Source organism: Vipera berus, assembly GCF_964194415.1.
Source record: "Vipera berus genome assembly, chromosome: 3".
NCBI classification, from domain to species: domain Eukaryota; kingdom Metazoa; phylum Chordata; class Lepidosauria; order Squamata; family Viperidae; genus Vipera; species Vipera berus.
The window spans coordinates 188,910,280-188,927,810 of record NC_138204.1 but is presented as its reverse complement, the minus strand read 5'-3'; the positions used below and the strand labels follow the sequence as shown (position 1 = coordinate 188,927,810).

The following is a 17,531-nucleotide window of genomic DNA, read 5'->3' as shown; positions in this document are numbered from 1 at the left end:
TCGCGGCTGCATTCTGTACCAGTTGGAGCCTCCGAGTGGTCTTCAAGGGTAGCCCCATGTAGAGAGCGTTGCAGTAGTCAAGACGAGAGGTCACGAGCACGTGAGTGACCGTACGTAGGGCATCCCGGTCTAGATAGGGCTGCAACTGGCGCACCAGGCGAACCTGGGCGAAGGCCCCCCTAGTCACAGCTACTATATGGTCTTCTAGGGAAAGCTGTGAATCTAGGAGGACTCCCAAGTTGCGAGCCCTATCTACGGGGGGTAATAACTCACCCCCCATAAAGAGGGGTGGAATATCCTGAATGTCCCAAGATGCCGGTACGCACAGCCACTCAGTCTTGTCAGGGTTGAGTCGAAGCCTGTTCCTCCCCATCCAGACCCGAACCGCCTCCAGGCAACGGGACATCATGTCGAGGGCATCACTGGGGTGGTTTGGGGTCAAAATGAAAAGCTGGGTATCATCAGCATACTGATGATACCCAACTCCAAAACCACGAATGATCTCACCCAGCAGTTTCATGTAGATGTTGAACAGGAGAGGCGAGAGGACCGACCCCTGAGGGACTCCACAAACGAGAAGCCTTGCGGTCGACCTCTGCCCCCCTGCCAAAACCCACTGCGAGCGTCCCAGGAGATAGGAGGAGAACCACTGAAGGACCGTGCCTCCCACTCCCAATCCCCTGAGGCGCCGCAGCAGGATACCATGGTTGATGGTATCGAAAGCCGCTGAGAGGTCTAATAGGACTAGGACAGAGGAATATCCCCTGTCCCGAGCCCTCCAGAGATCATTCACCAGTGCGACCAATGCCGTCTCCGTGCTGTACCCGGGCCTGAAGCCCGATTGGTACGGGTCTAGATAATCCGCTTCATCCAGAACTAGAGGGAGCTGATGCGCCACCACACTCTCAACAACCTTCGCAAGAAAGTGAAGGTTGGAGACCGGACGAAAGTTATTCAACACAGCTGGGTCCAAGGCAGGCTTCTTGAGGAGAGGTCTCACCACCGCCTCTTTCAAGGCGGCGGGGAAACTACCCTCACTCAAAGAGGCAGATATAACCGCCTGGAACCAGCCTCGTGTCTCCTCCCGGGCTGCATAAACCAGCCAGGAAGGGCAAGGGTCCAATAAACATGTGGTGGAGCTCAGCCTCCCCATAATCCTGTCCACTTCCTCCGGAGTTACAGGATCGAACTCCTCCCAGATAACATTGACAAGACCACCCGTGTCCTGATCGTCCGACTCTGCCCAGTCGGAGTCCAAACCGGTCCGAATCCGAGCGATTTTGTCTGACAGATGTTGACTAAACTCCTCGGCACGCCCCTGCAAGGGTTCCTCACTCACCTCCTGATTAAGGAGGGAGCGGGTCACCCTAAACAGGGCGGCCGGGCGATTATCTGCGGACGCGATGAGGGTAGCGAAGTAATTAGACCTCACCACCCTCATCACTGCGAGATAAGACCTAATATGGGTTCTTAGTCGCAATCGGTCGGATTCAGATCGGCTGGACCTCCAACCGCTCTCCAAATAATATTCGCAACCCGAATTTCCCTTATTTCATTACAGCAAAAACTATAGCATCTAACATGTACACAGTGGCTGAGTAGCTGTGTTCTACCTAATAAACATCATCTGTTTCACATCCTAATACATCACACATTACTGACAGGACCACAGCCTATGTTTATCAATCTAGAACTATTTATACACAACCAGATTCTGTTTTAAATTTTAGCTAATTCTTAATTCTTGAATAGAATAATCAAACGACTTTTAACATCAAACGTGGGATCTATAAACCAAATTTTCATTGTGTCACTGCACAAATTATAATGTCTAAAATAAACCTAATAAATACATAAACACATTCTAGTTCTATCACATAAACATTTTCTATTTTAGATCCTGATAGATCATTGATTACTAAAAGGATAACCTTTAATGGTTCTCTAAGAACTCACTTTTTAAATCTAACTCGGGCTTTCTTTTTTTGCCAATCAGGTTTCCAGACCAAGGCCTTTGAATTGCCAGATAGGTCTTCCCTTGTTCCAATACATATTATTTGAATCGAAGAAGGCCATCTAGCCATCAGTGGTCCACAAAAACCAAACCATTTGCAATCATTATGTTGTTGCCCTGTTAGTTCTAGTCTCTGTATTTGGTCTAAAACCTTTATCTTCAGTTCGGTCTGGATTCCATCTGGGTTCATCTGCTTTAAATAGAGAGTCTTATCCAATTTTGTAATTAATGCTTGACTATCCAGGCTTTCAGGAAACTGTCTTTGTTGATCTTCCATGTCCTCTATGTTAGCATCACTATCTTGCACATTACGTTTTCCCATAGTATGTTGTTGGTCCTTAAGGTTATTTGACATAGTGATAGTTCCTTGTACTTTTAAAGTTGTCAGTTCTTTGGATAGTTGTTGCTTATATTCCTCTGTCTCAATAGTAATATCTTCCAATTTTATTATATTCTGAAGTGTAAATTCTTTAGTTGCAGTCTGGGTTTCAATTTGTGACTTAAGGTTGGCATGTAAATTATTAAATCTGGAGATAGACATCTCAGTGACTCTGTAGATTGTTTCAAGTATGAGGTTATAATCAAGCAATGTTTGTGGCTGATCCTTCTCCATTTTGTAATAATTATAAATAGTCCTTTGTGGAGGCTATTTTTCAAACAAAAATCAGTAAGAGTCTACCTCCACAGGTCTAAGCCAAATTCATCTCCAGCTGTTTCAGGTTTTTATCTTAATGCCAAGGCCAGTCCAAAATGTAAGCAAGCTTGTTTGCCAATAGTACTCACTAAGTAACCTCAGAGTACTTCAAAAGACAGAATCTTTTTATTTCTTTTTTGTCCCCTTTTTTAGACTAATAGGTAGAATAGTCCATTTCTGTAAATATAGGAACTTTGGGCCAAAGGTAGAAAGGCAGTAAGTCCAATAAATCAGCATAATTTAGTAGAAGGCTGTTTCTTTTCTCTCCCAAAGTAGACAAAGGCCGCTCTTGAGGAGGGTGGGGAAAAAATCCCTTCCCTTTCTCCTTGCAAGGGGAAGCAAATTCAAGAAGCTTTTGACAGGGAAAGTAGACAATTAGGAAAACAAGAAGGCAATTCATACCCAGTTTTCAAGTGCTTTCAAGTGCTTTGTTATGCTTTTGGCTTCGTCAGGAAACGGCTAAATGATGGGCCATGGGAGTGGCCGATCCTTTCTTCTTCAGTTCGGAGAGTAGCTCCAAGCTGATGGGAGGGCCACCACCCTTCTACCACCAACTGGAGAGACCTCTCCCCCACTCATCGCCCCTCCAGGGTGACTTTTGACCCCTTTAGAGGGGCCCCCGATGAAGAAATCCAGGCGACATGAGGAACAAATCCCTCGCACGTCTGGGAGCACTGAAATTCTGGAACCAGCCTATTTAAATGTTAATATATGTGTATTCAATTCATATTTCTTGGAATTCTACAAGAATTGGAACATACTTCCATCCCTAAATCTGTATTCTGCCGAATTTTGTAGTGTGAGGATTTTAATTCAAAATATATGTACAGTACAAAATTGTGTACATTAGGTCAAAATAAATATATAATATTATGAAATTGTATACATTCTAGAAGGAGTGTATGTAAATATTTGTATATTGGTCAAGCTATTTTGAACTTTTACATGCCTGTAGAACAGGGATTGGAGCACATTAAAAGTAAAATAAATGGATAGTTTGGACAGTTTGATTAGGAATACTCTATTGTTGAATGGTCTTTGATAATGTATTTCCTATACCTTGAGGTTTTGCATGTCATTTCTATCTAATTGATAATCTTCATCAGTCATATGCAAATAAGTGATAAGATCTCTAATTCCAAGTAACATTTCTTTTCTTTATTATTTCAGTTTGTACTTTACTTTCCTATCTCTAGTGCACATTGCACAATTGAAACCCAATAAAAACAGCACAAAAAGCACCATTAATACCTGGGTAAAGAAGATAGTCTTTAATTCTTCCTAAAGATGGAGTGACTAGGGCTCTTGAGTGATAATATTCCATTGTTTTGGAGCAAGGCAGTAATTTATTTGAGAAAGTGGCCGATGATTCACAAAAAATCAAGTAGATATACTATATATTTGTCAATCTTAAGTTGTCACAAGGCTCTGTTGTTCTTATTTATTGGTAGATTCAGAAAGTACAAAGCAATTTCTGATCTCAGAAATGGAGTGATTTGGGGCATTTGTCTGAACATACTGGTATCACATAAATATTTTGATGATAAAACAATACCTAAGTATGTTGCCCTAAGAAGTGTAAGACACATACTTAGTAGGGATAATCCTCGGTTAATAACTGCCTTGTTCAGCAACTATTCAAAATTACAACAGTACTGAAAAAGTAGATTTATGACCAATCCTCAAACTTACACCTGTTGCAGTGTCCCCACCGTCATGTGAACATGATTTGGGCACTTAGCAACCAGTGTACATTTACAATGGTCACAATGTCCTGTGGTCATGTGATCATCATTTGCAAATTTCACAATCAGCTTCCCACAAAGTTGGCAGAAGTTGCAAGGTCCAGTCATGTGACTTTGCACTTAATGACTGCAGGTGACTTGCTTAACAACTGCAGGAAGACTGTGATTGTAAGTCTGAGTTGGTCACATGATGTTTCACTGAACGTCATTAGCCATGCACTTGTGGGAATGATCTTGGGTGACAGTCAAAGAGATGCTACCTAGGGAATGATCAAATGCAAGTAGGGTAGCCTGCAGCTGCATAATGGACAAAGAAACTGAGAAAGGAATCTCTCTAACTTACCAGGCTACAAAAGAAATGGGGAGGATTTGTTCTTTCAGGCTTGCAAGGTTCTGTTAATATAGTCTTGCAACAAAGTAGAATTAGCTCATCTGCTCATGTTTCCTGGCTTGTTTACTTGGGAAGGCTGACAGGAATTGATGGTCCCAATTGCAGTAGTTAAATGAAGACTAACTGTAAATGGATGGGTGAACATGCAGTTTGTAGCACTGGACATTCACTGGTAAAGGAATATAACGCACTTATTCCTCTTCACTTGTAACCTATCAAATATATGTTTAAATTCCGGTGTTGATCCATTTTGACAAAGAACTTGGATATTCATACATTAAGCTAACTAGGTGAGGAAGAAATGACTATAGCCAGAATGCTAATCAAAATGATAGAAAACATGACACAGCTCATTATTCTGGTCACCACTCTCTTCTCTCAATTATTGATTCGAATTTGCATTAACAGATTCCGGAAATTTTATTTTGTATACTAAAACATGACAGCATTTTTTCCCCTGAAGGTGTCATGAGTCATGAAAGTGCATTATGCTGATTTGCTAAAACTCCAGACCATCTTCCTTGTTTTGTTTTGTTTTGTTATCTCACCCATCTTTTTCGGAACAGCATCTTTCCTTTTTCTCATGCAACTGCTATCCTGTCATTTGACCTATGCCACCATTACTACAATTTCCAATGTCCGAGGTCATATGACCTTGTCTCTCTCTGATTCACTAACATTCCATTAGCACTTTTCCTTTGCAATGTGTGCTGTAAATCCTACCTTAATCCCTTGGTAACAACTTTGGAGTAGACTGATCTTTGCCTTTCATTGAGATAGCTCTATAAAATCCCTAAGCAGTTGTATGGTAAAAAAAAGTGTCCAGCAATGCTAATTTTAATGTACTTTCTATAGTCTTAATTCTTACAATCAAATTCTTTGCCAAATAGCTTGGAAGGATTCTTTTAAGAAATAATATCTCAATCACAACTGGACCAAACAAAAAACTTCAGACCAAAAGGGAAACAGATGCTGATTTGAAAGTTACTAATGAAGATGACTTGTGTTATATTTGTCCAGATATTGTGAGCTTTAATAGATTAATGTTAACTGTATCTAATTCTAATAATCCATTATATTTTTGACTACAGTGTTTTTCTTAGGCTTCTGCTGGTCAAAAAAGCAAATGCAGGAAGTATGAGATGGGATAAAGACTGTAATGCACAGAGACAGCTAGTGTGTGGATTTATTTGCTTAGTAACACAAGCTTCTTCATGTCTTAGATGCATCCAGTGAGCATCAACATAATTTTAATATACAATTTTCCTATACTGCCTTTAAGGTTAAAACGTTGTCTTGGAAAAGCCTACAGTATCATCATAGATCCACCTTTGATCACTAGAGCAGTAACTAGGATCAATTTTTGAACACAGTTGTATGGTTTTGTAGCATCTATACATTTATTTTGGTTGTTTTTATTGTTCCTTATTGTTTTAAAATGTTTTAGTATCATAATTGTCATATACCTTTTGAATTGTTAAATGTCCAGGTTTATTGAGTGAGATAGGTATCTAAAGAAATTGATAAATTGAATAAATAGCTAAATATTTCATTATCATCCTAAATATTTTTATAGCTATATTCCCATCAGACTTTCTCTTCTATTTGATTTCCTGAACATTGGCATAATTATAAAAGAAGCTGGCTATATTTTGGCCTTGTCCAGCTATTGGCTGGATCTGCCCCCCCCCCATGCCAATTCTGCAAGTAGGTAGTATTTATCAGTTAATGCTTTTGTATATCATCAATTTATGAAACTAAATATTTAATTTAGTTTGCAATCAAATAGTGTATTAACTAGCACAGTACATAAGAGAGGGGAATATTAACTCACTTTCCATATTGCTATTTAACATTAATCTTTTAAATTCAAAATAATATATTCAGATAAAAATATACAGTCTAACAATGAAGGAATAAGAACATAATAAACATATATCCCCCTCTAGTGTGGAAGAAACTAATAATTCTGTAACTTAGGTCATTCATCACAGTACTTACCAGTGATAACACTAGAGTCTTCAGCTATTTAAACAAGAAAGGATAATGTACAAAGTTTATGTGTATTTCCCCTTCCTTCCTTCCTTCCTTTCCTTCCTTCCTTCCTTCCTTCCTTCCTTCCTCCCTCCCTCCCCTCCCTCCCTCCCTCCCTTCTCCAATTTCCAAATCACCAACTTCTATTTTATCACTTTTGAAATAAGTGAAAGTGACTAGTTTGTGAACTGCATGGAATGGAAATAGCTTTTGATTGCCATAGTAACAAAATATATCAGTGAGGAATAGAGAACTTGACTACAAAAATCTAAAGCCTTTAGGCCTAAAGGAACAGATCCTATAGATACAAAAGATGAAGAAGCAATTATTTTCCAAACACGAGGGTCAATAAAATATGTACTTCTGTTTCTACTGTATTATTTTGTGCTTATTGTCATCTAATGGGTAGCATCAAGTAAATCACTTCACAAATGCTATTGTGTTGTGCAATTTTTATTCTCTCAGGCTGTTTTCAAATGAAATGTGAAAATACATTTTTATCAATTTCTGATTGGTTTTCCGTAATGTTATCTTATATTTCACTGCTGAACTGGTGATATTTTATGTGGCTTACTGTTAGTTATTTATTCAATTTATGTCACTGTTTATTAATCAGTGATTTTATGTTTAATGCTATGTTTATACACTGTCATGGCTGGTTTACCAGGTGTGTCCTGCCAGAAATGTGGCAATAAATGAATGAACGAATAAATAAATAATAAATAAATAAATAATATGTTTCACATTTTACTTAACTTAAGAGTACTAAATATGGGATGCAAAAATCCAGATCTAGAGGGCAGCAAATAGATGAGAAAACCTCGAAATCTTTCTGCTATCCAGATTTTGGCTACCCAGATTTGGTAAATCTAAGTCAGAAATCTGGCTCAAAATCAACTCCAGTCAATGTACGGTTGGCAATTTATAGACGTGTATCATTTGTTTTATAAAATTGAGGTAAGAAGGAAAGATGAAGGCATTATGTTAAGTATCTTCCAAAGAGCTTACAAAAATCCCTTATATGTATAACTGTTATGGACATGCATTCTTGGATAAGCATACTAGATTCCAGAAACATATTTTGCAAAGGTTTCTGCTGGTGTGCGATATACAAATGCACATAACAGAAATGGAGAATGAGACAATACTTGGCAATCATTCTCAGAGAAATAGTGTCATATTTAGTGCTCTTGAAATAATTGTCAGTTGAATGTTACACTTTTGAATTCACTGTTCAAAAAACCAAAGATTAACAATTTACTACGTAAGATAAATTGGTCTTTAGATGTTTGCTGAATTATACATGGGAAACAAGGAAATGGCAATCATAGAATTATGCAAATATTAGAAATTAATGGGTTAACTGCATTTTTTCAATACCATGCATTATCTCTGTTTCTCAAGACTGTACTTCATGGATACAAAAATTCAGAACTGTACACATTCTTTCTGTATGCTCTCTGTTAAATAGCGGGTTCTTTGGTGCAGGAATGAAGACACGAAGCAGAGTACAGGGTAACTCATAGTTTATTTCGTGCAGAAACTGTGCTGGGGAAATGGCTGCAACTAGCCGCAATATATAGTTTAGCCCCTAGGCGGCAGCCAATAGGTTTGAATCAACCATTGCCACCTGGAGATAGCCAATTGCAGCAAAGGAGACTTGTAGTCTGGGTTGCTGGAGAGCCGTTAGCTGCTCCAGCAACCCACGTGGTGTTCCTCAAGAGCCCAGTACATAACACCCCTCCCCTCTTAGAACAGACCATAATAACACCAATTATTTATTTATTTTATTTATTTTTATTTTATTAGATTTATATACCGCCCTTTCCTGAATTAGTCTCAACAATTGTCAAGAGTCATTATTCAAACACACTAAAGTAAAAGTGATAATAATAATGAAAAGTAAAAAAAAACAATGTAGGTTACAATGTTATTAAACAACGTCTCAATGAATAGGCTTCAAAGATGGCACTTTTAGACAGTTACATCATAGCACTAGTTTCTGTAGTGTAGTAGCACAGGAATTACAATATATAGCTCTTTATTTTACAACTTAATCTGCAAGATATGAAGGAGGCTTGTGTGCCCTAGAGCAGGGGTGTCAAACTGCCGGCCCGCTGGCCAGACCATCACGGAGAAACTGCGGCCATCCTATTGCCGGCAATGGGGAAAAGTTCTGATACGTCGTGCAACGTCACATGACGTTGCGAGTTTGACATGTCTGCCCTAGAGGAACATCTCGGAGTTCCCATCACTTTGTGGTCTACCAGCTTACCCAGTGGGTTGGGTAGACTTGTGTCCCTTTGTGCTCCTGAGTCGAGGGGATTCGATGCACTCTGGCTGGCCTCTCCAGGTTGGCCCACCCCAGAGTCAGACTGTTCGGCAGAGTAGGCACAGCAGTTGCTGAAGTTCGGTTGGCTTGCTCCTTCAGGGGATCCATGTTGCATTCCGGGGCTCCCCAGTTCTCCCTCTGGTTCCACCTCATTTAAGAAGGAAAAGTCCTGATAGTCTATGTGAGGGCTGGCTTGACCGCAAGTTTGAAGACCTTGGGAGGGACTTATGATGCAGTCCTCACTTAGTGGCCATTCTGGAAACCGTTTCCTGAGCTGATCAATGTGTCGTCTGACAACTCGCCCTCCCTCCAACCCCACTTCATAAGATAGGGGTCTGGATGCCTTGGTAATTTGTCCAGGAACCCACAGATTCCCATGACCATAGTTTCTGGCCCAAACCCAATCGCCCATGTGCAGCCCTCTCAGGGGTTTTGGTCCAGAGGCTTCAGCTGCCACTCTATCTGGATGCAACCTGTCCAGTTTAGTGATCAAACGCCTCCCCCAATGTAGTTCTGCAGGACTTTTGCCTGTGGCAGTGCAGGGCGTAGAATGCTGGCAGAGTAAAAAATCTGCCAATCTGTGATGCCAGTCACCTGTTACAATGCGCTTGAGTGCTTCCTTTGTTGTCCTCACCATGCGTTTAGCTTGACCATTAGAAGATGGATGAAAAGGCGCAGACGTTTATTCCAGCAATGACGGCCAGGGCCTCTTTGTCAATCTGGGCATAGTTGCACTCAGCAGAGGACAAAGTCCTTGAGTAAAATGCAATAGGAACCTGTTTCCCATTTTTCTCTATGTGGCTTAAGACTACCCCCACCCCATAGGGAGATGCACCACATGCAAGACATACAGGTTCAGACTCTATGTAATGAGTTACAGTGGACTTTTCTGACAGAAGTGCTTTCAAATCCTGGAAACCTTTTTCATGTAAGTTAGTCCATTTCCAAAGAGCTTTTTTTGTCAAGCAGCCTATGGAGGGGCTCTGCTATTGCTGCCTTATGAGGTAGGAATGTGTGATAAAAGTTTAGGAGACCCAAAAATGCTTGCAGCTTTCCTTTTGATTTGGGCTTAGGAGCCATTTTAATGGCCTTCACTTTAGAATCAGCGGGGTGAATGCCATTAGCATCAATGTGGAAACCCAAGAATTCTGTTGATGAAACCCCAATACTACACTTGTTCTTTTTTCATTTGAGGCCTGCTTCGCGAAGCCTCTGCAAAACAGCCCTGAGCCTTCTGGCTAACACTTCTGGGGATTCCCCAGCAATAAGAACATCATCAAAATAAGGGCACATGCCCTGGATACCCTTAAGTGTACGTTCCATAATCCCTTGGAAAATAGCTGGTGCAACACTGACTCCAAACTGTAAGCGTTTGACTTTGAATGCCCCTCTGTGAGTTACAATTGTTTGAGCTGCGGCTGTGGCCTCGTCAACCGGCAATTGCTGATAGGCCTGTGCTAAATCAAGTTTAGCAAAAATGGTTCCCCCTTGCAAAGAGGCTAAAATATGGTTGACCACTGGAACTGGATAAGCATGCTGCTTGAGGGCCTTATTCAATGTGCATTTATAATCAGCACAAATGCGAATTTCCCCATTGGCCTTAAGTGGAGTGACAATAGGAGTTTCCCACTCCCCACCATCAACAGGCTGTAACACGCCCTGTTCTACAAGCTTATCAATTTTGTAATCAATTTTATGTTTTAATGCAAAGGGGACCCTGCAAGGTTTAACCCTGATTGGGACAACATTGGGATCTAACTTGAGAATGCTAGATGAGAAATCTCTTTGTCAGGCTAGATTTAACATCTAGGAAAACTTCACTGGTAGAATGGCTAAGCACACTAAACTGTGATTTTGTTTACTATTGGTTGAACAAGCTGTTTGAGTGCTTACTGGACAATTCATAGTTAAATAAATCATGGCTTAATGCACTGTGTGAACCTAGGTAATATGTTTGTATATATTTTAAATTACTTTACAATTGGTAGTACCGTCAAGATACAAGGCAGACATTTTATGGCTCGTCTTAGAAAGAACAAGCTGCCTTACCACTTTTGAAGAGAAAGAAATGAAACTAAGGAAAGTGGGGTTTAAAAGAGTCCATAGGTTAAAATTACTATGTGTGTCATCATTTTTGAGAGCGTATCATATAAGCCATCATAATTAGGGACTCCAGTTTTCAGCCAACATACATGTAGGATGGAAACAGTTAACCTTACCAATATTTTTAAGTCTAGTGAAAGGCATGGTAAGTGTTCTTACATGCATTCCCATCCCTGTATAAAAATGGAAGGAATAGAAGGAACATGATCAGAAAAAAGAAGCACTTTAAAAATAATATGGCTTTAAAATTGAGAAAGGATGTCTGCACCTTTTCTTGCTCTGATGTACCTTTGTTTTACTGTTCCTGAAAGAAAATGAGAAATCCTCATTTTGGAAAATAAAACAAGACACCTTAGAATTTATTTGGGGAAATCATCATGGTGAAAGAGATGAACTTCCTCCTGCCTAGCCCATTTATCAAGTTAAAGAAATAAAATCATGCATTCATAAAGCATCCTCCTCTTCAGAGGAGCTGAAAAAAATATATTTTCCAAACTCTAACACCCTGCCCACGGGGGGGGGGGGGGGGATATTTTTCTTTCAAATGTCATTTTAACCCTTTGCTTTATTGTTTGTCCTAATCCCAGAGGATGGCTTGAGTCATGGTTTCCTTTGCTACAGTATGTTCTCTTTAAATTAATGTTGTTCTAAAATGTGCTTGCAGATTCTCCTCCCCCCCACCTCTGTTCTACCTCTCTTATTTTTGGAATGTTTTACAATTTCTTTGATATTTCACCTGGTGATGTTATTGAACTTTATAGCTGGAGGATGGTATTGCTCTTGATGTTTTCTCTAATACATCTTTCCTTTCCTCTCAAGCCTGGGTGGGGCACATTTTCCCAATGGGAAATAACCCATTGGGGGAAATAATGGCTTTCTTTAATGGAAGCCTGGTCAGTCTTGAGTATCACTGGAGAGATGATTTGAAACACAAGACTTCCTGGCCATCTCACGTCCTTTTGTGGAAGAAAGTTCAAACACAGATTTGACTTCATCAGACTGAATGAAAACTGGCAGGAAAATGTACAGACTTTGGACTAACTGAAAGCTCTTGTGAAGGGAAAGCTTTTTCACCTGGCAGAGATCCTGCCGGTTCGCCCCAAAATAAGTTTGCTGACTTCAAAGGTGACTATTTTTCCCCCTTTTGATTTTGTAGGAGCCGAGAACTCGACCGTATCTTTTATTCGGACCTAACTCCCCCCACCCCACTGGTGGCTTCCTGAGCTCTTTTCTGCAGAAATGAATGAAAGAAAGGCGGGTGGTTTCACAGACCAGCGGTGGGAACGAAGTCTAACGCTTCTTTATTCCTGGGAGGTACGGCGTCCAAGGCTGGGGATCCGTTATTTCGCCCTGGCTCCGAATCGGACGCGGACCTGCAGTCCGCTCCCTTCCAGCGTGCTCAACCTTCCGCGTCAGGCTACCTCTTTTCCTCTCTCCTCCTGCTGGTCAGGGCGGGCCGGGCCGGGCTGGGCTTACTTAGAGCTGAGACTATGCCATCCCCACGCCGGCGACCCCTCCTCTCCTTCCTGTTGGGATCCAGGAGGAGCTTTTAAGGGCAGCAGTCTCCTTTAAGATTTCTCCGAGGAGGCTGACTCGAGAGGAGGAGTTACGGAGATCTGCAGATGTACATTCTCGAGTGGAGGAGAGAAGGAAAAAGCACCAGAAGCGGAGAGGCTGAAGCGCAGGGAAGTGACGGCCCAGCATCCGAGGCCTTGGCGGCAACAGAAAAAAAGGAGGAGCGACAGCAGCAGCAGCAGCAGCAGGAAAAAGACAACACAACGCACACGCACACACGAACACACACCGGAGCAGCGGCGGCTGCTGCTGCTGCTGCTGCCGCTGGGCGAACCAGGCGTCTCGCAGGAGTCGCACCTCGGCTTGTGCGCCCAGACGGGACAAGCGAGGAAGATGAAGGAGAGCTGACTCTACTAAAAAGCTACCGCCACTTTGCGCTTGGAAGTAAAGGGTCGAGTCCCCCCTTCTCCTCCTCCTCTTCTCCCCTATATTCCCACCTCAGTGGGTGAACCTGCATCCAACCGTTCCTCGCCAGTTTGGGGCTTTATTGTTATTGTTATTATTATTATTATTCTTTTTTTAGCACAACAAAACGTCGCGTGTGCGCGTTCTGTTTTTGTTTGGTTACCCGAAAGGGGGGAAGGAGGAGGAAGAGGAGGGGGAGGGAGGGAGGGAGGGAGAAAGCAGCGGCCGGAGGAAAGGAGCTTTCTCTCTTCCTTCTCCATTGAAGCCCATAATCCACTATGATCTTACTCGCCTTCAGCACTGCAAGTCGGGGGGATTTCGTGCATCAATCCGGGGTCCTCTTCTTGCAAGCCTTGCTTTGGATTTTATGTGCCACCGGATGCCGAGCAGAGCAGTATTTTAATGTGGAGGTAAGGTCGGGGCGATGTGCCTGCTTGTGTTTCCTTTCTTCCGGCGTTGCTGCGTGCGTAGCTTCAGTGCAAACGAGCTAGCCAGTCCTTGCTTCCCAGAGACAGAGCAGCCGAGGACGCTTTCCCTTTCCTAGCCCCTGAGACTTTCCCGGCTCCCAGCTCCTTTACTCAGCTAGGCGATTCCGTTATCCCCGGCGGCAGAGGGCCGGGATGCCGGGCGCGCTCTAAGCGCACCATTGTGCCGAGCGAGGTGGGAGTGGGGAACGGCGCGCTCACTCGGGCGCAGCCGACTTGACTGGCGGCGGCGTAAAAAGGACCGGCGGACGTCCGTCACTGGGCTCGTCGTGACCCGAGTCCCTAAAGCAGCGTTTCCCAACCTTAGGAACTTGAAGATGCGTGGACTTCAACTCCCAGAATTCCCCAGCCAGCTATAGCTGGCTGGGGAATTCTGGGAGTTGAAGTCCACGCATCTTCAAGTTCCTAAGGTTGGGAAACGCTGCCCTAAAGGATTTCAGGATTTCATACTGCTGACTCTCCCTCGGACTGGCCCCTTTGCAAAAGAAAAGAAAAAAAGAAAAAAAGCAAACGGTCGGGTGCGAACAAACTGGAGAGGAAATTGCCATTGTTTCAATAGAGCCAGGCTTCTTTTGTCACGGGAAGCCCTTCGCTGCCTGATGTGGCTGCTTAAACTTGGATTGAAGCAAACCTTTTCTTTTTTCTTTTTTTTTTCAGGCCATTACAAACTTGGGGATCGAAGAGGTGGAGTTAGCTAAAACGTGGGAAGATGAAGCAGATGTAGACTTGTTTCCACCACTTTTCAGTGGTGTTTTGCGTTCTCAGCCCTAGTCTTCTTGATTTGGTTGTGCTTTCTCTTGGACCAGGATTTTATATTGCAAGTCTTGGACCAGGTTGTGCTTTCTCTTGGACCAGGATTTTATATTGCAAGTCTTTTCAAAAAAGAAGCCCCACTTAGAAAGATTTGTAGAAAGATTTCTCAGGCGCCATGTAGGGTTCATTTGCTTTAGATTTTCATCCCTCATTAACTTAATATGGTTTATTTTACCCTTCCCCCGCTTTACTTTTGTTATTTACTCTACACAATTAAGTTTAAAATATTTTCAGCTTATCTCCCCTGAAGTTGGATCCATTTCCAGTGGCAACTAGCTAATTATATGTGATGGCTCTGTATTGACACAATTCCTTTAGTTCCTACCATCCTAACTACATCTTTCATCTTTTCCAGCCGCTGTTCTTGGCAGAGAAGTTCAAGGAGGCTTCACATCCTTCATGTGAAATGAATAGCCTCTATTTCTGTCTGAGACTCATTCTGTTTCACATTTCATACCCACAATTACTTACTTTTTGACCCCAGAGCACTTTAAAACCTAAGATTACTCTTTTGCATATCTGATGTCTGTTCCCATCCTTACTTACTGCTTTAGCTTTCACAATCTCATACTTCTTAAAGCAAAAAAGACAATGCAGTTACATGTGATGAACTATTTTTACCATTTATTATCTATCACCCCTATTTTAAAGGATGTGTTTTTCTTCAATTTCCGATCTTGGTTATGATATTTAACAATATGTCTTGGTGGTTTTGATTAGATTTTCTTGTATACATTTTGGGTTGGGTTTTTTTGCATTGATTATTTTCACCTTTCTTCCCCATCCACTCTAATATGATCTCATAAGTTGAAGCAGCAAACTATTTGGAACAGAAAATACCACTTTCTTACAGTGGCAGATACCTTTTGGATTAATCGTGCTTATCATTATCAGGATTGACACTAGTTAACCAAACGTTCCCTTGATGCTCTTCTTTACTCTTGTTCTTCCAATAAGGAGCAGAGGAGAGTTCTAGGTAGGGGGAAAAGACTCCAGTAAGGTCTTGCTGTAGCAACACTTTCATGGAGGAAAGCCCTTCTAAATCTCGAAGTTTTCTCTTTACCATTGAAGTTGCTGGCCAACAGCCTGCTCTGCAGGAAATAGGCCAGCAGCAGATGGTGCTAGGACATGAGAAGTGAAACTAGTTTGTTTGGAACATAGCATAATAAATGAGAAGGGAAGGGAAGAAAGTCAACATTGGGATAGAGTGCAAAAAGAAGTGAAGCTGGAGAAGTTTTCTGACTGTTTTGTTTAATATGGGCAGACTCATCAAAATTGGGTATAAATGAAATTCAGAATTCATAAACCTCAAAGAGTAAGGCTAATGGATGTGGACTTTTGCCTAATAATATCAATAATAAAGTAAAGCCATGCAGATATGAAAAGCATTTCCAATTCCTAGATGTCAGTACGACTAGAGTCTCCTTGGGACCTGGTGGTTGGGATTTATTCAGTTTTAATCTCCCTATTGTTCTGTTAGAGCAGATAGTGGTGTTTTTTTACCCATCTTCTGCCTCTACAAAATCAACCAGGTTTCTGTTACTGTGCTGCAAGTACATTTATGCTGCAAGTACATTCATTTATGCTTCAGTAAGACAGAGCTTTTCAGTTGCAATTTGTCATAAACTGGAGTTGCTATGTCACAATGGCAAAGGGAATGTGAGGCTAAGAACTTGGCAGTATTGTGGTGACACTCTGCCATGTATTTCTCTGTGTCAGCACCAGACCCATAAAACACTTACCAGGGACAGTAAATTACTTAAAAAACATCCATCCTTGAGCACAGCAAGTTTTGTTCCAGGAGCAATTTAAGTTAATACAAAAATGAGACAATTGCTGTCCACTGAAATCCTTTGGGATTGGCATTATAGCTGCTGAATACATAGTATATAGATAAATGGATTTTAATCTCATTGTGGCCAGTCTTTGGCATAAATCTAAATTATTTATACTGATGCTTGAACTTTTTTTGCAGTGCTTAAAAATACCGAAACTGCACGTGCATGGCAGTTGCTTGACATTTTGTAAGCTAAATAGTTTTAATACAACTTTAAGAAAAGACATCAGAAATTGTATGCAACACAAATTGTTTGAATTTCTGTGACATGGAAAGCAAGCATTGAATCTGCAGATTAGCTTGGGAGAGGGTTTACATGTCCAGTGTTTCCTTTGCAGTCCCCAAACCATTGCTACCCAGAGATTCCTGAATTGGATGAGATGTGATGAAAGATTCAGAGAAGGAATCTTTTGTGACTCTGCCCAGACCTTATTGATTTATAGGCTTTTACTCTCACAATCCAAACCTTGATCATTTTTTTAGCATATAATTTTAACCTACCTAGAGATCTGCTTTACTGGATGAATCAAAATGAAACATTCTGTATGTTTCTTTCTGTATTGTATCTGAGTAGCATATAAATATATATATACATATACATATACATATACATATACATACATACATACACACACACACACACACACACACACACACATATATATATATATATATATATATATATATATATATATATATATATATATATATATATATATATATATATATATATATATATATATATATATATATATATATATATATAATATGCCTCTCATCCCAATCTGTGAAGCAACTTTAAGTATATAGCTAAATAAGAACACAAAGAATACACACACACACACATACACACACACACACAGGAAATCACTGAGATATTTTAAAGGGACAAATCTCTATGAATTGCCAGATAAAAACTTAGTTTCCGCAAACAAAGTGGCATATAGCTGGAAGTAATCTAAATAAATCTAAATCCCACAAACATTGTGGAAATTTTGTAAGTAAATATAGCTGTCTCAATATTGGTTATCATCTAATATTAAAAGTTGAGATGTTAGTTTGCTTTCCCATAATGTGTCAAAATCTAATGTTTTGGAGTTCAT

General features: G+C 41.0%; 1 protein-coding gene across 1 annotated transcript in view; it reads left to right on the top strand.

Moving 5' to 3' along the window:
• Positions 1-13,571: 13,571 nt before the first annotated feature.
• Positions 13,572-17,531, top strand: part of MMP16 (matrix metallopeptidase 16) — a gene marked incomplete at both ends in the record, with an annotated part of 169,740 nt that continues 165,780 nt past the window's right edge. Inside the window, one exon of the mRNA XM_081322723.1 lies at positions 13,572-13,703. Coding sequence (XP_081178849.1) covers positions 13,572-13,703 — 132 coding nt within the window. The remainder of the gene's footprint in view (positions 13,704-17,531) is intronic.